The sequence below is a fragment of the Salvelinus namaycush genome, chromosome 36 (genome assembly GCF_016432855.1).
Source record: "Salvelinus namaycush isolate Seneca chromosome 36, SaNama_1.0, whole genome shotgun sequence".
Lineage (NCBI taxonomy): Eukaryota > Metazoa > Chordata > Actinopteri > Salmoniformes > Salmonidae > Salvelinus > Salvelinus namaycush.
In genome coordinates, this window is record NC_052342.1 from 7,776,209 (window position 1) to 7,798,839 (window position 22,631).

Below are 22,631 nucleotides of genomic sequence, written 5' to 3' on the forward strand. Positions count from 1 at the left end.
TGTAGGGTCAGACCTGTAAGGTCAGGACTGTAGGATCAGGACTGTAGGGTCAGGCCTGTAGGGTCAGGCCTGTAGGGTCAGGACTGTAGGATCAGGACTGTAGGGTCAGGACTGTAGGGTCAGGACTGTAGGGTCAGGACTGTAGGGTCAGGACTGTAGGGTCAGGACTGTAGTGTCAGGAATGTAGGATAAGGACTGTAGGGTCAGGACTGTAGGGTCTGTAGGGTCAGGACTGTAGGGTCTGTAGGGTCAGGTCTGTAGGGTCAGGATTATAAAGTCTGTAGGGTCAGGACTGTAGGGTCAGGACTCTAGGGTCAGGACTGTAGGGTCAGGACTGTATGGTCCAGGTATTTGAATAATAGGACTGTTGCCAGTGGTTTGTGTTCAATGGTGACGACAGGCATGGTGGGTGAAGGGCTGGATCTCCATTGGCAGACCACCTCTGTCTTGGTGGTGTTGATAGACAGTCCCATCCTGCTATAGACCCTCACTTGGCTTTGTGTGGTGCAGCGGTCTAAGACACTGCATCTCAGTGCAAGAGGCGTCACCGCAGCCCCTGGTTTGAATCCAGGCTGCATCACATCCGGCCGTGATTGGGAGTCCCATAGGGCGGTGCACAATTGGCTCAGCGTCGTCTGGGTTTGGCCGGGGTAGGTCGTCATTGTAAATAATAATTTGTTCTTAACTGACTTGCCTAGTTAAATAATGGTTAAATAAAAAATAAAAAAATAAAAACCTGCTGTTACTAGGATGGACTGAAGGTCTTCCAGAGTGTGGGCCACCAGAGCACAGTCATCAGCATACTGCAGCTCAAGAACCCGCTCTGTTGAAACCTTGGTGGTTGCTTGAATCCTCCTGATGTTGACTAGGTTTCCATCTAGCCTGAAGTCCACGGCAACCCTGCTGCTGTCCTCTGGGTGACACCTAGGAGGAAGATGTTAAAGAGTACAGGTGCCACCACACACACACACACACACACACACACAGTGTGGTTTGTACTGGCATATTTATGAGCCAGTGCTGTTGGTTATTTACAGGTGCTGTTATGCTCCATTTGCGCTGTTGTAACGAGTTGTATTTGCCCTTGTTATACACTACACCACTACAGTGTGTGTGTAAACTACAATGCAATCCCCCACCAAAAAACACAGGAATTAGGTCCTCCACTGTTCTGCAGTGACATGACAGGCACTTCCTAGTGTTCTAGTCTACAGTGGGTCTCGCAATAGCGCGTGTGCCTCTCACCAGCGTGCACGTGCTCAAAAGAGTACGCCTCTCGCTCCTTAAGCGTGCGTGCTTCACACAATGTGTCTCTCAATAGCGTGCTTGTGGATCTCAAAGGTGTGTGTGCTCCTCTCGCAACGCCTCCACTCCTCAAGGATCAGTATAGTTTTGTCGGGGATGAGGAAGAGAGGCATTCTGACTTTGTTAGCAGAGGAGAACTCCAGCGCTGTGAATAACAATGAACAGGAATCTCCATAATGGAGAGAGGTTGTCAGCAAGGTTAGGATCTGGATATGAACACTGAACAATGATACGAGTCAGCTCTGGATTCAACTCGAAGGAATTGCGCCAACTGAAAGGTATTTTGGGAGTTTCAGGTTTCACGCCCCATGCACAATCGCGCAACCACCCGCGTCATTCCCTGCATCCACTGTGCTGCATGCGTGTTTGTGTATGCGGGCCCTGCTTGCGTATATGTGCCTGTGTGTGTGTTTGTGTGTTTCGCATGCTGGCGTGTGTACCTTGTGTGAAGGCTACCCAGGCAGCCTGGGGGCGTGATGCTATTCTAGGCCACTGTGGGGTACAAGGCAGCAAAGGAGACGCCATGGGGGCTAGTGGGACATGACCTCCCTCTCACCCCACCTCTACTTCCATCCCTCCGTCCCAAACTCTCTGTTCTCACACACAGGTCAGCAATTCCATACGTGTGCCCAGTCATGCTGGCACCCTTCCAATGACTCAACCACAGTGGATGTGCCACCTGGCACTGGCTTCGGGGACACACTGGGTGTCAGCGTGGCGTCACTATCTCAGCGAGGCAAGAAGATGAGTGGCCCTCAGGACTAGGAGCCAAAGATCTAGTTAAAATGTAGATTAATAGAGATAACATGGCAGTCAGGGGTAGAGACTGTCAGCACCTTAGACTATTCGCACTGACACGTCCAACCCTTACACGCAAGCACACACCCCCATAACCAGCCATAAACATACACGGACGCGCACACACACACACACACACACACGACAGTCAACGCCGCTAATCTATATACGGTTGATTTAACTGCACTCCCAAAACACTACCCACTTTATATTTGTAAATACAGTTATACTTGACATAGAACATTCAGTATACGTACTGTATGTATTGTGTACATATCAGGATATTACTATGCATGCTACCTCTTCTATTACTTGTGATTTTGTATTATTGTACTGCAATGTTGAGGGAACTAGCACACACAAGCATTTCGCCGCACATTTTATACCTGCTGTAAACTGTGTCGGTGACGAATTGCATTTGGTTTGATTTTAGACTTTTGGAATCATGTTTCGTCTTCCAATGCACATACAAGGCAATCTGACTGGCTGTGCGGGTTCATCTTTTTCCAAATGGGATTTAGTGAGTGAACATACAGTACCAGCCATATTGAGAGAGAGGTCATTGTGTTGAGGGCAAATCCATTTGAATTCAATCACTTTGTTGACAGCAACCTTCCATACATATTTGCCCATTGTAGAAATGCTCAGAAAATGGCTTTTTGGACCAGAATGCCAAAACATTCAAGAGATAAAGGTGATCAAAGTTGACCTATTTTGCATACCCCACCTTATCATGAGACATCCATGTCTTCATCACTGGAAAATATAAACAGTTGAGATCGCTCTCATTTAAAAGCTTACGAACAGGGTTGTCAAACTGTTTTATGTATTTTTGTAGTTTTATGTATTCTAAAAATGCCTACACTCACATTCTCATAAACTCATATTCGCAATCGCACATGTCGTAGCCTAGATCCTGTTTTACATCACCTGAGGTTTTCGTGTTGTGCCCGCCCTTAGGTAAAGACACAGTATGCTCCTGAATAAAGGCTGGGATTTGCCCTGAAGTTATTGCTGGTTGTATATGGAGTATGCAATTCAGCTACTTAAAGGCACAGTATCTAGAGACACAGCTAGAGGACTGTGGTTGTATGAGAGTGTTCAGGTGAGCTTACGCAGAGGAGGAGGAGACGGGAAGAGAAGAGCCGCGTCCCAAATGGCACCCTCTTCCCTGTACAGTGCACTACTTTCAGGGTGAAAGCGATGCACCATATAGTCACACTGTAGTGCCATTTGAGGGACACACTAGAGCGAGAAAAGAAGTGGCATCTGAGAGAGTGGCGTCACCCTCTAATGCGAGACTCCCGTTGAGGCTTGGTGACGAAGTTTGGAAATGTTTTAAGTTAGGCCTAGGCTACCAGCTACACGCGCAGTGAGAGAGTGGAGCAGGGAACTGTCCATTTTTTTTGTGTGGGGCTGAAACACAAACTATTTGTTGAATGTAAAGGTCTTGTTTTGTTACATCGGCTATAAGCTTTCATTCGGTAAGAAGGCTAATTTGAAGGCTCTTTTTTTTCCAAAGCGATGCCGCATCGCATTGTGAAAATAAGATATCGTTCTTAATTCATGGCATGGTTTCCTTTTATCCAAATGTTGAGTAGACATGCAGACAAATTAATTCATGCAGGGAAAGGGAATAGCCTAATAGCCTATTACTCTGGAGTCATAAAAACAATTAAATAAATTGCTGTTATTTGGAGTGTCACGTATTGGCTCTCGGAACAATTCTATGTGGGTGGATCGGGTTGCGGGGAAAAAAATCTGTCCTGATGTCTGCTATCGTGTGGGGCTAGGAATTGATGTGGCTGGCTTAAAAAAAAAATAACAGCCGTGCAGGACTCTACCAGGAAGTACCTGCGGGCAGCGAGGAGACTGTGTGTTTATCACCTGCTGGGAGTGTTTGGTAACACCTGGCCCCCGACCGTGGAGCACAGACACACACAGTACAAAGGCAGGGAAAAAGAGATTGACTTTCCAGCAAAGGAGGGAGGGGAGAGGAGTAAAACAGATAGAGCAGACCAAAAACATTTAAAAAATAAAAATAAAAGGGATTGTCCAGTAACGTGAGTCCTCAACTCCTAATGGCTTTCTACACTATGATGACATTGGATCTGGCGTCTAGTATGTTCTGTTTCTCCTCCTCCCCCATAAGGCTGATGTTAGTGCTGGTGATATACCCAGGGGCGTTGTTGGCACAGTATGGTGGCCTGTGTGGCATGTCCAGTCGTGTTGTGTCACCCTGTCACAACACATCCCCGATGCCACACTGGCCACCAATTATCCCCCCTGACATGTCCCACTGGTGGCCTGTAGTGGAGGGGGAAACAAACAGGATAAGAGAGAGTGGTCTGGTTTATTTTTACTCGGGCAGCAACAGGGCAGCCTATAGGCCTGTAGGCTAGAATCTGGTTTTATAATAGTGTAATTGGGCACTTATGGACCCTTTTAGTTATTTGATGAATTTTAATATTAAGAAGTTAAATCAATGTCATCGCTGTGAGTGGACACAAAATATCAAGGTGAATTGCTGTGGTTGGTGTTATCTAGAGAAGACCCTTAACTGAATCACCGCCAAACCTATTTGAGATGATTTGACAGAAAACAGTGGTGTGTTCATTGTTCACTACCTCACTCAGTGTCGCTTTCAGCTCCCAGCAACCACCCCTAAGGGCGCTGGGTGTTTTTGCTAAATCAATTCTGTCTCACGAGTTTGTTCCTCTGCAGCAGGTGTCTCTATGTAGATGTTTGTGTCAAGGCAGAGTGCAGTTGAGCTGAGCATTCATTCTGAACACTATGTCAGCCTCAGCACTTAGCACTAGGGTCTCCACCGCACTTAACCCCACATAACTGTGACTGGAAAAAGGGAGAGTGAAATGATGTTACAACACATACTCATGATTTCACACAGGCATACCAGCAGGCAGCACTTATGGGGGTCCTTCAAAAAGTGTACTCAGATGACCTAGCAGAGGGGTATAAAGTTAGTGAATCGTTTCGAGGAGAAAAACCAAGGAGATTTGGTTAGACACCTAGGGATGTTTTGAGCTGACTGTTTCAATCACTTTGTGCCTTAAAAGGAAATCCCAGTTAGAGGAGTGGACAGGTTCGTTTCCACTGGCCCACAGGGAATGATTCTGTCTAAAATAGAGGGCCTCTGAGGTGAAGGTCCCCCGACACTCACCCGCACACACACACACACCCGCACGCACAAACACACATCCCTTAAACCACCAATCACCGTGAACAACCTTGAACCAGAGAAGAAAGTGCGAGTTAGAGGGGACAGAAAGGTAGATAGGCGGAAATGCGAAAGAGAGCGAGAGAGAGAGCGGGGGGGGGGGGGGGATTGTGGGCGGTTTATCCGTGTTTGCTCAGTTTAGCGGTGAGCAAATATTAGCCTGTGTGCTGGGCAGCCGTTCCCCTCTGCTAAGCTTCAACCTTGTGCCAAGCCCAACAAAGTTGAGAGAGAAAGAGCCAACTCTCTGACGGAACGATAGATAGGGCAACAGATTAATGGATGGAGATAGGAAGAGCGCGATGGAGGACAGGTGGCAAATGGAGAATAATAATAATAAGTAGGTGGGTGCTTATTTGTCCTATTTCACAAGGGTGTATTAAAATGCAGGTGTGAATTGGAAATGTGTTTTTTGCATAACCCAACTCCCCCTGAGACACCCTTGGAGAGTGGGGTCACGGCCAGGGTCGAGCAATTAGGGTAACGTGTCTTACCCAAGGCACATCGACCCACTTTTCACCTTGTCAGTTTCGGGATTCAAACTACGAACCGTTCGATTAGTAGCCAGAAGCTCTAATCGCTAGGCCGCCCGAGAGAAGAGCGAGAGAGAGGGGGGATGGAGACAGGGAAAGGGGGATAAACAAGAGGTGCAGATGAAGAAAGAAAAGGGAGTGAGATGGTAAGATCTTAAGGCTTTTGCACGGTTCTTAGATTAGCAGAAGCTGAGAGAGAAAATGCACTCCATATTAGCTGATTGTGATCACAAACAGAAGTTGTTAAAAGTGTTTCTCTCTTGGCTGGACAGAGGGTATACAGTTCAGTGGGGGTTATGCGTGAAATTCACTAGTCTACTTTTTGGTACTTGAGGTTTACTGCTTTCAGTAAGGCGAGGACGGTTACTGTGTAATATTTCTCTGCTTAGACAGTAGTCTTGGTTACACTTCATTAGGCGTTCCACTATTCCCTGGTGTCTATTTTGAAAGGAGCTAGCGATCGCAACAGCATAATAGTTACATAATCGCTGTTCATTGATAGTTGTTTGCTACATATTCTACTTCTGTATTCCAAACGTTTATTGGAATGCACAGCGTGTACATGATGTATTTGTACGATGAAGACATGCATGGGGATAAGATGGAAGGGACAAAGTACTCTTGTGATCCATTGCAGTTGTTCTGCAGTGGTGCGGGGAACAGAGAGTGGACAGGGAAAGAGTAGAGGAGGGATTGCCAGACAGAAAACACTTTGTTCTTGATTTTGTCTCATTTGCTTCAATTTTGCCCGTCTGCGTGCTTCTCTTCCTCAAGCGTTTTTTTTTTTTTTGGAGGGGGAATCGGCTGCAATTACGCACGCACGTGCGCACACACACAACAAGATTGTCTTTCCCTCACATCCTCTCTGTTGCTCAAACCCACACACACACACACACACACACACACACACACACACACACACACACACACACACACACACACACACACACACACACACACACACACACACACACACACACACACACAGTAGAAACGGTTGAAAACACATGGAAAATTCATTTCTTTGTGTAAAGAAGAGTTGATCAATTTGGCACTCCTCCTTCTCTCAGTCTTCTTTGTCTTCCTCTCGCTCTCATCTCAAATTGCACCCATTAAACCTTTTGTTAATTATTCCCCAGATGTATTTTGTTCAATTCCCACTATTTGCTCGCGACAGAAAATCTGAAAATCGAGTGTCTCCCACCCTGGAGACTCACACATGGCACACAGAGAGCACACCGCACAGAGAAATCGTTAGCGGTCTCTTTCTCTGTTCGCAGCATATCACTCCAACACATGAGGTGAAGACGAGTGGGATCCTGCCAAGTCCCATGCAACACCACCACTCAATCCTGTAATAAGTCCATAGAGAACGAGGGAGAGAGGGACTAGAGAGAAACAAAGATGGCGGCAGTGAAAAAGACATGGAATAGAGAGAAAGAAAAGGCCCATAGCTTACCAAATGGCCACTAGCTACACCACATAATTGATTATGTGTCATTTAGCAGACGGTCTTATCCAGAGTGACTTACAGGATCAATTATGGTGACGAGCCTTGCTCAAGAGCACATCAACATATTCTTACCCTAGTTAGCTTGGGGATTTGAACCAGCAACCTTTCGGTTACTGGCCCAACACGCTAAACCGCTAGGCTAGTGAAGCGGGAGAGAAACAGTAGGGTGGGCGGGACATCGATTCCTTTGCCTTTTCTGGCTACGGCCCAGGGAATACACTTCCACAGTGCTCTCTCTCTTCCCTGTATCTCTTGACCTCTCCTTTTACCTTTCCCTCTGTCTATTCGGCTTCTCCTCCTCCCCTTCTTTCTTCTTTTCTTTCCCTTTTCTCGATTTCTTCTTCGTCTCCAGGAGCCACTCAGTCCAGTGGAAGCTGGTGGGAGGAGCTATAGGACAGGCACATCGGAATGGCTGGAATGGAATGAAAGGAAAGGAGTCAAACCTGTGGTTTCCATATGCTTGATACCGTTCCACTCATTCCATTCCAGCCATCACAATGAGCCCGTCCTCCTATAGCTCCTCCCACCAGCCTCCACTGACTCAGTCACACAGTGGACGGACTAGAAACACTCCGTTAGAATCGTTAGAGAAAGTTAGGCACTTAAAAAAAGACACGGGGTACTCTGTGAGATGCTAATAGAGTCCGTTGAGGGTTCTTAATCTCTCTCCGTCTCTGCTCTTTGATTGGGTTGGAGATGTGGTGCCTCTTGATTTTGAGTCATGGCCGACGTACGCCAAGCTGTCATAACTTGAGATTTCAACATGTTCTCCAGGCTAAGGAGTTGAAAGGGGAGACTGAGGGCCATGTAGACTGATAGCTGAGTTTATCATTTACACTGTCACAACGTCAAAAGTCCCCTCGACATCCGCCACGCTGATCCCCCTCAGGGGTGCGTGCTCAGCCCCCTCCTGTACTCCCTGTTCACTCATGACTGCATGGCCAGGCACGACTCCGACACCATCATTAAATTTGCCGATGACACAACACCGACAACAACGAGACAGCCTATAGGGAGGAGGTCAGAGACCTGGCAGTGTGGAGCAAGGACAACAACGTCTCCCTCAACGTGATCAAGACAAAGGAGATGATTGTGGACTACAGGAAAAAGAGGACGAGCACGCCCCCATTCTCATCGACCGGACTGCAGTGGAGCAGGTTGAGAGCTTCAAGTACCTTGGTGTCCACATCACCAACAAACTAACATGGTCCAAGCACACCAAGACAGTCGTGAAGCGGGCACGGCAAAAGCTATTCCCCCTCAGGAGACTGATAAGCTTTGGCATGGGTCCTCAGATCCTCAAAAGGTTCTACAGCTGCACCATCGAGAGCATCCTGACTGGTTGCATAACTGCCTGGTATGGCAACTGCTCGGCCTCTGACCGTAAGGCACTACAGACAGTAGTGCGAACGGCCCAGTACATCACCGGAGCCAAGCTTCCTGCCATCCAGGACCTCTATACCAGGCGGTATCAGAGGAAGGCCCTAACAATTGTCAAAGACTCCAGCCACCCTAGTCATAGACTGTTCTCTCTGCTGCCACACGACAAGCGCTACCGGAACGCCGAGTCTAGGTCCAAGAGGCTTCTAAATAGATTCTACCCCCAAGCCATAAGACTCTTGAACATCTAGTCAAGACTCTAGCCATAAGACTCCTGAACCCCCCTCTCCACACCACTGCCACTCTCTGTTGTCATCTATGCATAGTCACTTTAATTAACTCTACCTACATGTACATACTGCTGCTCTTTAATTACTTGTTACTTTTATCTCATATTCTTATTTGTATTTTTTTTAACTGCACTGTTGGTTAGGGGCTGGTAAGTAAGCATTTCACTAAGGTTTACACCTGTTGTATTCGGCACATGTGACTAATACAATTTGATTTGATTTGACATGGCTGAGTGAGTGGGAGAGGATTGCGGGCGTCAAGTGGCGATCTGTCATTCTATGTGTTGTAAGGATTCTAAGTTGTCACACACACACACACACACTCGTACACATATAAAGTACTAATCTCGAGTGGATATAATCTGTCGTAACAGGACGGAATGTGTAGGATAACGAGCAGCAGTAGTTCCGGTGTTTGGGCTTTCGTCACCGATTACGTGGACCTACCAAGCGTGGGCGAAGGCGGTGCTTAAACTACGTCTGCTTCACACGTGTGCACCCAGAACTTAATCACGCAGCTGACCAAATGACGCAGGATTTTAGTTCTGGTTGTGGTTAATACAGTACACACACACACACATCGAACGCAGACACACACCGACTGTACACGCACATACTAACTTTACATACACACGTAGCCACACACATGCCATACACGTGCACGTCCACACACACACACTAAACACACACACACACGTACCCAAATACTCAGACACACACTCAGAGAAATGAACATACGCAAACCCTGACATTTTGATCCGTGTCGGGAGCTCCAAGCCTGTCTCACATGATCACACACACGCTCTGAGACAAAACACAACCAGCATGTCAGCCAGTCGACACATCCCACTTCTGCTGTGTGTGTTCAGGTGGAGCCAAGCCGCAGGGCAAACTCTAAATAGTCAACAAACCCTGAGCGCCATGCACACACACACACAATCACCCACAAGCATGTATGCACACTCAGCCACGACAAACACATACATCGACACACCCTCTGTGTGTGTCCATCAGCCCTCTGCCCCATATCTTTATAAACACAACCACACTCTGCCCCATGGTGGTCCTCACTGCATCAGCAACCTCCACTCAATGACGTGGGGGTGCTTTCATGTTTGTTTATTGGCTTCAGTATTTCTGTGTGTGTTCATGATATGACCGTGTGTGTGTGTGTGTGTGTGTGTGTGTGTGTGTGTGTGTGTGTGTGTGTGTGTGTGTGTGTGTGTGTGTGTGTGTGTGTGTGTGTGTGTGTGTGTGTGTGTGTGTGTGTGCGTTCGTGCGTTCACAGTATGTGTATAGTACATGCTTTCGTATTAGGTGTGTCTGAGAGGGTTCTGACCTACAGGGCCAGTGGGTCGTGAGCTGAAGGACATCATCAATCACCAGTCTCACTGGCTCAGATCACCAGTACCCAGCAGTAATGATCCAACTGTGTGTATGCATGTGTGCTCTGTGCCGGGGGTCAAGGACTGACACTGGAGGGAATGAATGGTGGAAGGCTGAGGGTCGGCAAGACTGTCGCGATTGAGTTCCTGTTTATTATGACCGTACAGAGATGCGTTTCGGTTAGAGCAATTAGCATAAATGTTGTATTGGAATGATTAGCATAAATGTTGTATTGGAATGATTAGCATAAATGTTGCTGTACCATCTCAGATCAGTGCCAGGGGAAGTATAGCACATCTGGGCATGCCTAGTGTGACTCATGGAAGTCAGGTTGTCCCACATACACACTCTCACTTTCTCTCTATCTTTCAACCCCCCACACACACACACACACACACTAGTATCATTTTTCTCCCTCCCAGCCTCTCTGACAGATTGATTTGTAACGAAATGGGATCCTTTATCATAGCCTGAGTTTCATGTCGTTGTCTCACAGACCAGGGGCTGGTTAGACGCTGAAGCACTGACTGTAAGAGATATGGGGAAGGGAGAGAATGAGAGAGAGATAAAGCGCTATTAAGATGAGGAGATGGGGGCAACTTTCTCAAGGTGACTGCCACAGATTACTGCAAACACATACAAATGAGGCGGACTGTGCCGAGCAGAGAGAGTGAAGAAGAGAGAGAGGTGGGGTGGGAGGGGGGAGAGAGAGTTGGATGGGGAGAGAGAGTTGGATGGGGAGAGAGAGTTGGATGGGGAGGGGGAGAGAGAGTTGGATGGGGGGATAAGGGGGAGGGGGAGAGAGAGAGTTGGATGGGGGGATAAGGGGGAGGGGGAGAGAGAGAGTTGGATAGAGGGAGAGGGGGGAGGGAGAGAGAGTTGGATGGGGGGGATAAGGGGGAGGGGGAGAGAGAGAGTTGGATAGAGGGGAGGGAGAGAGAATTGGATGGGGGGAGAGGGGGGAGGGAGAGAGAGTTGGATAGGGGGAGAGGGGGGAAGGATAGGCACACTCACATTCCAGACAGGAACCCCTTTTGTCACACCCCCCTCGTTTCCCCAACCGCCGCCGCGCTGTCAGCCCCCCCCCCCACACCCCCCCACACACACACACACACACACCTTATCTGGAGGACCTGTACCACACACCCTGTGGTCTACCGGGTGGAAAACATCGGAGTCAGTCCTTGATGTGTTTTAGCCGGGCTGTGAATGTAAAAAGGGTTTAGCTGCTGGTATACGGCCTCATCTTACATAACAACCTATTCCTTGTGGTTACGTAACACTGCTGTGTAGTTTCTGACTGAGAGAGAGAGACGGAGATGAACCAGGCCTATGTGTACTGTACCATCCTAAAACAGCAGCCCCTGACTAAGTCAATCCCTCATATGTTCGGATTAGCCTCATGCATTCATTATCATTATTATTCTGCCACAGTATACAATGCCATGTAAATATGGCACTGTATACTATATCAATCCAGCCCTGGGGTGAAACGACATGACTCCTATCTTATGTGAATGTAACATTTTAAGAATGGAAGGTTCTGATCAATGAAACCCCTTCATTCATATTTACATGCCAATATATCCACATACCTAATTCCAGTCTGTATCTCTTGGTTTTCCAGTGATTCTACTGAAAAACATCAATTCTGCTGAGTTATTCCTTAATAATGAATAAACAAAATTATTGGCATTCTCTACCAATCCGCCATTAACCTCCCTGGCAGTTTTCTGGCAGTCGTGATTGGCTCCTTCATTCATCCTTACACGTCTTCCACGTCTCTTCTGGCATCACACTTAGACTGGGGAGAATAAAGAGATGGAGTAGTGGAGGGGGTAGATAAAGATAGGGGGATGAGAGAGGAGACTGTTGTTCTATCCATGAGCCACTTAGAAAATAACGCAGGAAACAAATCCCTGAAATGCAGCAATCCTTTCTCTCTTTGTCAGTTTTTGCACCCCCATCTCTCCTTCTTAATTGACTTTACCGATATGTTTAGTGGGGGGAGAAAAGCCATCTTGACATCTTCAAAAGACTCTTTGATCACAGTGCACCTCAAGGCCCTTGAAGATCGTCAAGGTTCCCTTTTCTTTTTTTATCAAGCAGTGTTGCTATTTCCCTCTCTCCGTGCTCCTCGCTCCATATCCTTCACGTCCTCTCTCTACCTTGCGCACTTTCTCTCTCTTCTTGTCTTTCTCTCACCCTTTCTTTTTAGTCTGATCGACGGTAAGCCTTCTTGGAGGCTGACTGATAACCCTAGCACGCGCTAACACACACACACACACACACACACACACACACACACACACACACACACACACACACACACAGGGCCCTCGGTCTGGTACTCCTCATTCACATTCCCGTCCGTATGCCCAGCTTACCTCAACCACACTCACACACTGCAAGGTCATGTCCAAATATCCCCTCTGAAATACTCTCCATAGCCTAGGTTTTTACTTCTACTCTTCCCATTTCTGACACCAATGTACTATTGCTTGAAAAGTTTTTACTAGTCAGATGAGGTGGTCAGGAATAACACTTGGCCCTTCTTATAACGGTAACACCTTCATCTAAAACCCTACTGGACACAAAGTAAAAGCATAAAAGCAAAAAGTTAGGGGTTACGCAACCACACTTGGAATAAGAGACTTGTGGATCCTCCGGAATCTGCCGGAAGCTTTTAACTCTAATTTGTAGCCCACCCCAGAGAGCTGTGTAGTAACTCCACCCTGGCTGTGTGACCACGGGGGGGGGGGGCTCCTTAGGCCTTCTCTATACCATCCCAGGGCTTTGATTGTTTAATTGAAGTCATTAGCAGGATGTGATGGTACATCCCCTCTAGGTTTAAATCAGTGGTTAATTGAAAAGCATCCATAAACCCAACAGGACTCCGGTCCCTCCAAGACCACAACGGCCCCCCTACCGATCCACATGATTGACCCAGCTAACTAACAACTGGGACTAGCACGATAAAAACCAAACAATAGTGCCCATTAAACTCCCAGTTAAAACAAATTAGGAGGCGTCTTCGCTGTCTTAACTGTTTTTTAAGCTTTTCATGTTTAAAAGACATTCGATTTGTATTGTTGGTTACTACAGTGCTGTACCTAAGCCATCCTCCCTTTCCCCTCTCCCTTCATTTCACGGTTACTGTATGGGGGATTATGGGCCTTTTTTTCTTCCTGAGATATTTCGCTTAAGGGAACGGCCATTAAAATGATATTACGGCAACACAGAAATCATCTTTAAAAAAACAGCGATTCCCGTCGGCTGCTTTGTGTAATGGGGTCGATACATTCCCCAGTGCAGGCGAGAGAGAAGAAGCCCTAATGTTGCGGAACATAAATGCTAATCTCTCTGTAAATATCTCTTTCCCCGTGCGCTTCCCCCTCCGCTAATACCCTAATACTAGGGATTCATTTCCCAAAGAAAATGATTGTCTAGTGGAAAATTTAATTAATTCTCGAGGAAAAAGGTAACGCAATTAGTGTTAGCACTTTATTGTGGGTGGGCAGTGGTGAGGCAGGAGAAGTCCTTACCTACTGTTTACTGCACTGTGTTAGCATTTGGCTAACCTCCGCAAGTTAGATTTTTTTCCTCTGGGAGTAAAAAAGGTGGTGTGATCATTAAAGGGACGTCAAACTCCAATCTTCAATTGCCATCATTTCTGTTTGTTCTTATTAATCAATAGTGGGTTTAGATACGAGAAGCCAGGCAGTCCTATACGGAGTCTCTGGTCATTCAATAACGGTCATTGATTGATAAAGTGCCAAGGAGCCGTGTGTCCCCTGAGGACTTATGCTTGACATCCCTAAGAGGCTTAGGTCATCACTCCAAAGTTCCTTTGTAATGTTTACAAACTCAATGGATATTTTAATTCCACCGTATTTAAGCCTCGGTGATCGTAGGTGCGGTAGCTAGCACCGTCAAACACAGATGCCTATTCAAAATGAACCAGCTTTATTATTCTGACAGACAGTTTGACTGATACATTTGGCTAAGCCCCCGTTGATCCTTTAAAGGTATTAATCACGCTCTGAACACATCCAGTGACACCACCATTTGAGCACACTTAATCGTCCCTGTCACCCGAGCTCGCGCCTCGTTAAATAGCATGGCTTTTTTATCCCGGCGAGGTGCGTGTTCGATAAATGTGACCGTGATTACACCACTCATCAATTTACATCCCAACCTCTCGCTCCTATTTACTCAATTAACTTGATACTTTAGTCCCTATAACATTTTAGCAGCTTTTTTTAACATATTCCTAAAACATTTAATGGAGCATGAATTATTAAAACAGTGCTGTAAGCTAAAGCCATAGCTGAACCTCACAATATTGTGGCATGCGGAGAAGGTTTTTTCAACTAAATAAATGCACATAGCTAATTAGATTGAAGCAATCAATGGAGATGACGGCGAAGAGGGGGTCTAGAGCAGAGCAATAGCGGCGTGCACTGCGATCCCCGCAGCAAACGAGCTTGACCTCTCGTGTCAAACCAGGAAGTGTTGTTGGAAAAGGCACGGACAAGCGGCCAATGGGAAGGGCACCGGCTGGCATTAGATAGTCACAGCAGTGAACACGCACGACAGAAGCTACACTCTAAGAAAACAAGTGTTCCAAAGGGGTTCTTTGGCTGTCCCCATAGAATAACCCTTTTTGATTTCAGGTAGAACCCTTTTTGGTTCTTGGTAGAACCCTTTTTGGTTCCAGGTAGAAGTCTTTTGAGTTCCATGTAGAACCCATCTACATCGAACCCAAAATGGTTCTCCTTTTGGGTTCTAGATAGCAACTTTTTTGAGTGAAGAGTGGAGGAGTCCTTGTCTGTAGTGTAGTTTCTACCTTTCCCTCCCTCTCTCTCCCTCCCTCCATCCCCTCATGGCAGCCAGAGTAACTCTGTAAATGACTTTGACCTTTCCTGGGGACCGAGGACAGGAGAGGACGAGAGGCGCAGGAGGAGGGTAAAAGAGGGAGCGAGGGATGGGAGGAGTGGAGAGAGAGGGGGGGGGGGGGGGTAGAATGTAATAAACTCAAAGCAGTAGGAGGCTGTCAACACTAATAGATGCGAGAGGGGAGGGGGTTAAGAGGGTGATGAATGCTAAAGGTGGCGGAGTCCTCAACAAGTAGTCCATTCTTCATTCATTCTTCACGCATGACTGAACGCCGTTACGCCCCAACAGTGATCAGAACACACACTGGAACATTGGCCACTGCACTGTACTTGTCATACTGTAGAGTGTGTATGTTGAACACTGTTTTAAACTTGATGGAAATATAATGGCATATTTGAATAGCCTTTTCATTTATGTTTAGTGGACGTGGTTAGGTTACCTACACTAAAGTGATGAGTAATCCATCCTAGATCTAAAGGTGATGTGGTTGATAGCACCCAGAGCTAATGCCAACTGTAGGCTTTAGCTTAGCGGGCTAACATGGTTTAAAGTTGCATCCGATGACCTTCGACCTGGGTTCGAAGTCTGCTTGGTCCTATCCAGAACCCGGACACACCTTTCACCGATCCACAGTTGAGCAGAGATGAAAGACGTTGTCTCCCGCTAAGCTCCCTTTTCTCTCTCTTCCCTTCTAGGAACGAGGAAGGATCGGCGTCATCTTCAACGTGGGAACGGACGACATCGTCATCGAGGAGAGCGCGGTGATGGTGAGCGACGGTAAATACCACGTGGTGCGCTTCACGCGCAGCGGCGGCAACGCTACCCTGCAGGTGGACAGCCAGCCCGTTATCGAACGCTTCCCCACAGGTAGGACCACCGGGATGGAGGGAGGGACAGTGGAGGGATAACAGGGCTAAAGTATAAGTCGATCTAAATGAATACAGTGGAAAGAGAGAGAAAGTGAGAGACTCAAATAATATGGTTGTTTTTATATCATGTTAATTAAGTGACATACATTCAACCCGTACGGGATTCGAACCCACAACCCAAGAGTTATTATCTGTCAAATGTAAGCCTTTTCCTGCAGAGGAAATATGCAATATCTATGTACCTCTGTGTAAACGCTTCATACATATTTAGTGTACACTTGCATACTTTCCAGGCAATTAAGGCAGAGAGAGCAGTGATTGTCCTTAGGCAAACAACCTCACGTCTACGTGGGCTGAAATCCCACCAGCAGGCCAGAATATAGCTGTCTCACTGGCTGTAGCTGGCTGTATTTGGGGGATAGTAATGTGGATATAGCCACTGGACGTGTAGGCCTGCCGGGGCAGGGTTGGATGGAAGTACAGTGAGAGCTTTAAGCCTCAATGCTAGAGCTGTGTGTAGGTGGCTGGAGGGAAACCTCTGGCTCTCGAACACACACATACAGAAAGACGCACACACACACACACCTATGGCTCAGCAGATGAGTATGCCACCCAACAATGTAATATATAGCACTCATCATGATTATGTACAATAAAACTTTTAACAATCCCTTTAATATGCTGGTTATATTATGAGGGTATTTGTTGCCAATTCAAAAACTCTCACTTGGTTTCTCTCTCCGCTGTTTTCTACTGTATTCATGTCAACTCAACCTCCACCATGGTTATTCCAAGGAAGACATTTTCTGTTTCTGATCCCTGATCATACTGAGCTTGATCTGTTCACGCTGGTAGAACCACTACCCTGGAAGGCAAGGAATGGGTTAATTGTCTTTGTAATAATTCTTGTTTTCTTAGACACCGATGACTGTATCACAGTGTTCCAGGGGACTCATTCTATGGCTCCAATTACTGGTATTTTGGGGGAGTTTGTCTAAGGTAAACTCTGAGAAAATAGACCCACTCCACTGTTTCAAAGCCAAAACGCTTGCCCCTGTGGAGTGATAACCAGGAGTGATGCGGCCCCTCTCTATACTCTGGCATCCCCTGTCACCGTGGGGATCGAGCCCACACACCTTGGTTCTATTGTCTCCTGCAGAGAAAAGCTAGATCCATCAGTCAGCACCGGGACAGAAGTCCATGCATCACAGCCTGGAAGAATAGAGCACCGCGTGACAGTCTCTTCTCCATGGCCATTGTGATGGAAATTGTCCTTTCTCGCCGTGGCATGTGTTCCACACGGGGTTAGCGATAAAGTTAAAGGTGGCGCACAACAGTAGCCGAGCAGCCTGTTGACAACGGTGCCCCCGGTTCGTTCTATTTTCAGCCTTCGTTGTAATTGAATTTGGAGGCCTCGTTTTCCCCTTTCATCTTTTCTTCCGTCGTTGTCGTTGTTTGTCAGTCGAGCATCGCTCTTCTCCGCTCTCCTGCTGATCGAGGTTTTCGAGTTTGTTCGCGTTTTTTTTTTGCCGGTTCAGTCGTTGCGGTTGGCGCTAGTGTTGCGGTGTGTGTTTTGGGTGGAGGAGGAGATGAGGAGGGGTGTGGGGAGTAGGCGCCGGTGGATTTGCTGTTACTCATTTATGCGCGTTAGCTACGTACACACGGTTTATTCCCGAGTGGCACTTCGAAGGTTCCCTGTCTGTCTCAGAGATGCATTAGGAGAGCAAAGCTCCGATAGGACAGAGGTATGCAGGGGGAGGAAGGAGGACTTCCTAATTGAGCCGAGGGGTCCGTGAAATGAAAGAAGGAAGAGGAGTTTTAAGGGGGGGGGGGCGTCGGAACGGAAGCCTGTGACCCAGATAGAAATGTGAAACCACTGTGATTCTCTCAAATAGCATCCCTCCCAAACATAGAACGCATTTTACTAATGAATGCATTTTAAATGACACTAATGTCGTCAAAAATCGGAACGCTAAACCTCCGTGGACATAGCTCATTCAAGGCACTCTTACCATTAAGATCAAAAGCCTTTATTAAAATGAATTATCCGTAAGGGAGAATGTCATGTCCACCGGTGAACCAGGAACGAGCCCTATGAAACTGTCAACGCAGAGTGAATAGTCATATCCAACTATGTCCAGAAAGAGAATAAAGCTTGCAAAAATGATGTCAAGATTCTCCTTTCATTTAGATGTGGCTCCTTTGTTTCCATCTACACTAGGAGAAGTGCCCTCTCATGGTCAACTCAGGAACCATTTTGGCCCAGTACAGGGAGTCTCTCTGGGCAGCCATTACAGTCTCTAACACTGTCCAGTCAGGCAGTTGGCAGGCTGAAGGAGACAAGGGAGACTCCTCCTCATCTAATATGCTGTGGGCAGGTGATTTGGAGGGCAATGGGTAGTGGGGACAGACCAGGGAAAGATGAGCTCTCCTGTAGGAGGGAGGGAGGGGGAGAGAAAGGGAGAGGGCAAGAGGAAGGGAGAAAGGGGAGGTGAGGTACCAGTTGTGGCAGTGTACACACACACACACAGTCTTACAAAACCAGAATCCTTGCTTTGTGTGTAAAAGATGAACAGCTGTACAACTGGGAACAGGTTGAAAATAATTTGAGAACTGCCCTCAGTTCAACTGCAGCACATTTCAACCAGATTCAAACACCTTTGCTAGAAAACACTTGTGTGCACGCGTGTGGAAGTAGTCTCAGAGTAGCGTGGATGGTAGGGAAGTCCTAACACCCTTTCCTCATATACTCCCATTGATATGTCCACACCCAAGCTAACATACAATACAACGTCAAAGCAGTTGCATTTGACTCGACTGGTTATATTTCTCTCCCACTCCATCCCAGCCTTCTCCTCTCTCCTCCTCCTCATCCATCTCCCTCTCCTCGTCCTTTCTTCTTCCGTATTGGAAAGCTAGGGAAACGTCGGTCGAAGCGCAGCCGTACATTTACTATGATGACTATAATTGTATTTTAAGTCACGACACAGAACATTGCTCTGGTGTGATGTAAATGGCTCTATAGTTAGACAAACCGTATCCCTCTATCTACAACGCCAGCCTAGGATTAGCATCAACAGTAGCACTATGCTCCTTTAACTTTCTATTTACATTGCCGTCTTACTTTCCATTCCCTGTAGCTGGGCTGCCTCCTGGTGATTAGCATTTGTGTCGCCTAGTAACTTCATCATTATGACAAGTAGAGTGTGCACACTGCGCCAACACACTTCCCTGTTCCAGGGCGTTTGCAGCACACCACCAATAAAGCTGTCTTATTGCTTTGGCTCCTGGCTGTGCCTGGGAAGAAATGGCTCGAGATGGGGAGGAAGAGGGAAAGTGGAGAGAGAGTTATGTGTGGAAAGGGAGGGGGGAAAAAATAGAATGAGAGAGAGGGGAGATAAGGAGGAGAGCGAGTGAGTGGGGGAAAAGAGAGGTGGAGTGGAAAGGGAGGGGTACATAGCGATGGTCCCCGTCCCTCAGAATGAGAAAGGGAGGATGAAGGCGAGCGAGATAGAGATAGCTTCTCGGGATGGGTTGTGTAAGACAGCTGCTCTCAGCTCTCTGATGGATAGGGGTTGCATCTACTGCACTGTATAAAAAGCAGTGCACAAATTGGACAGCATCACAGCTACCGAGGTTACACATATTGTATTGTACGTGCACACTGTCTGTAACGTGCGCACAAACACACACATTTAGTTCAAGATGGCGCACATTTACTTGCCATAATTATTGGCACCCTTGGTAAAGATGATCAAAAAATACTGTATAAAAAACATCATACAAATACTGAGCTATATTGTATGCTTGATTTTTTTTGTTGCAATTATATTATTTTATACTAATACATTTGTTAAGGTAAAGAGATTTTGTTTAACAAGTAATATATATTTTTTCACAGAAAGAGAGGGTTCAAAATTATTGGCACCCCTGTTTTCAATACCTTCCGATGCCTCACCTTGCAAGGATAACGGCACTGAGACTTAAAAAAATAATAATTATGAGAATGGAGAACACATTGGGAGGGATCTTGACCATTCCTCCATACAGAACCTTTCCAGATCCTTGATATCCTTCATCTGCGCTTATGGACTGACCTCTTCAATTCAAACCACTGGTTTTCAATGGGGTTCAAGTCCGGAGACTGAGATGGTCATTGCAAAATGTACATTTTGTGGTCAATTAACCATTTCTTTCTGGATTTTAATGTGTGCTTGGGGTTATTGTCTTGCTGGAAGATCCACTTGCGGCCAAATTTCAGCTTCCTGGCAGAGGCAACAAGTTTTTCGGCTGAAATAACCTGATACTGGGCAAAGTTCATGATGCAGTTGACCTTAAAGGAAAGATTCACCCATTTTGAATGTTATCTGAGCTATTTCTGTCCAACAAGTCAGAAATTAGTCCGGTATGACGTAGCATTGCGATAAAGTCTCTCTCCCTACACTGGAAGTTAATAGGAATACAACATTTAGATGAGGAAAGCATCTATCATACATGTCAGATTTCAATACTGGCCGATGTCATAACCAGGGAGGTTCTTCTCTCCAATAAGCAATTGATCATATTTTTTGCGATATTCCTAGCTTGAGAATTGTGTAATTTAACAGAGGGTCCACCACATTTCTCCTATTTGTCTACCTCTTCAGTCCAGGGTGCATTGCATGGTGTCTTTGCGAATGTCAGACTCCACTCTGTGAGGCAATCAATCTGCATGTTGTACATGTTGAGACTGTAGACTCCTAAATTGCTAGTTCAGGTTTTTTAGGCGGTTTTACAGCAAACTAGCTACTTCACATGCTGTTATTGACTTTGGTATTATTGTGTGTAGCTACGTTTGATAGCGGGAATTGCATTGTGGGTTTTGTATTTAGACTTGAGCTGCAACAAACTGTTTTCATATGTTGCTACCAACCTTTTTATAACAACAAAATTAAACATTTGCTTCTCAAAATATTGTTCTCACATATTAGTGTTATTTAACACGGTAAATTATAGGAATTCGGGGTTTTGAGTGGATTTTTCCTATAACAACAGCCCCAGGACCCGTGGAAGCAAAATGGCTCCATAACATCAACATTGGGCTCCCAAGTGGCACAGTGGTCGTCACTACAGGCTTGAGGCGTCACTACAGACACCCTGGTTCGATTCCAGGCTGCATCACATCCAGCCGTGATTGGGAGTCCCATAGGGCGGCGCACAATTGGCCCAGCGTCGTCCGGGTTTGGCCGGGGTAGGCCGTCATTGTAAATAAGAATTAGTTCTTAACTGACTTGCCTAGTTAAATAAAGGTTAAATCTAAAATCCACCACCATCTTTTCTGCTTATAAATCCTTATTTCCATGCCAAACCCACCACTGGTGTATGAGGCCGAAGAGCACTATATTCATGTCATCAGACTGTAGCGCAGGTTTCGATCCAAGTGCCAATGCCGTTTAGCAAACCCCTGGCGTTTACATTTGTTGGATGGCATGAAAAGAAAATAGAGCTTCTTGGCCACGCACACCAGTGTTGAACAATGCATATGCAGAAAATACCTTATCCCTGCTGTAAAATATGGTGGTGGATCTTTGACGTTATGGTGTTACTATGCTTTCACTGGTCCTGTGGCCCTTGTTAAGGTCAACGGCATCATGCACTTTACCTGGTACCTTTTAAGCCAAAAGAACCAGGTTGCCTCTGCCAGGAGGCTGAATCTTGGCCCCAAGTGGATCTTCGTGGAAGACAATAACCCCAAGCACACATCAAAATCCACAAATACATGGTTAATTGACCACAACATATGGTTAATTGCATACAATTTAGCTCAGTATTTATATAATGTCTTTTATGGTCTTTTTTGCTCGTCTTTATCACGGGAGCCAATAAAAGAAAGGGACTCTCGAGAAAAAGAGAGGAAATGAATGACAGAGGACAGAGGCAAACAGAGAAAGAATGAAAAGGAGAGTGAGAGAGTTCCTTCGTATTCCTTCCCTGTGCTCTTGCTGCCAGGCATTTAACAGACGTTTCTGTGAGTACTGAGTGCTGACCTATACTGAACCTGCATAGCTGGAGACAGAGAGAGAACAAGAGAGCCAGGGTGGCTGAGCAGCTGTCTCCCAGCTAGGAGTCTCTTTGTCCCAGCCACTCAGAGGTCAGCACAGGGGGAGCCTGCGAAGCAGCTCAATCCTTTTTAAAGTCTACCTGCCTTTGTCTGCCTTCTCTTACCTCTGAGCCACTGTAAACGCTAGGGGATGAGAGACAGAGGGGGCGCTAACGAGAGGAAGAGTGGGAGAGAGAGAGCGAGCGAACGCTAACGAGAGGAAGAGCGGGAGCGAGAGCTAACGAGAGGGAGAGCGGGAGAGAGACAGAGAGCTGCGAGGTTGTGAGGAGGCCAGGGTCTCTGAGAAGCTCAGCACTTCCCTTCCCTTCCAGCCATGCCCGTTT

General features: G+C 46.6%; 1 protein-coding gene across 2 annotated transcripts in view; it reads left to right on the plus strand.

Annotated features, from left to right (window-relative positions):
* LOC120030344 (neurexin-2-like) overlaps window positions 1–22,631 on the plus strand; it is an 848,849-nt gene that overhangs the window by 767,526 nt on the left and 58,692 nt on the right. For both annotated transcript variants that reach the window (XM_038975718.1, XM_038975719.1), the window contains one exon: window positions 16,035–16,206. In XM_038975718.1, coding sequence (XP_038831646.1) covers window positions 16,035–16,206 — 172 coding nt within the window. The remainder of the gene's footprint in view (window positions 1–16,034; window positions 16,207–22,631) is intronic.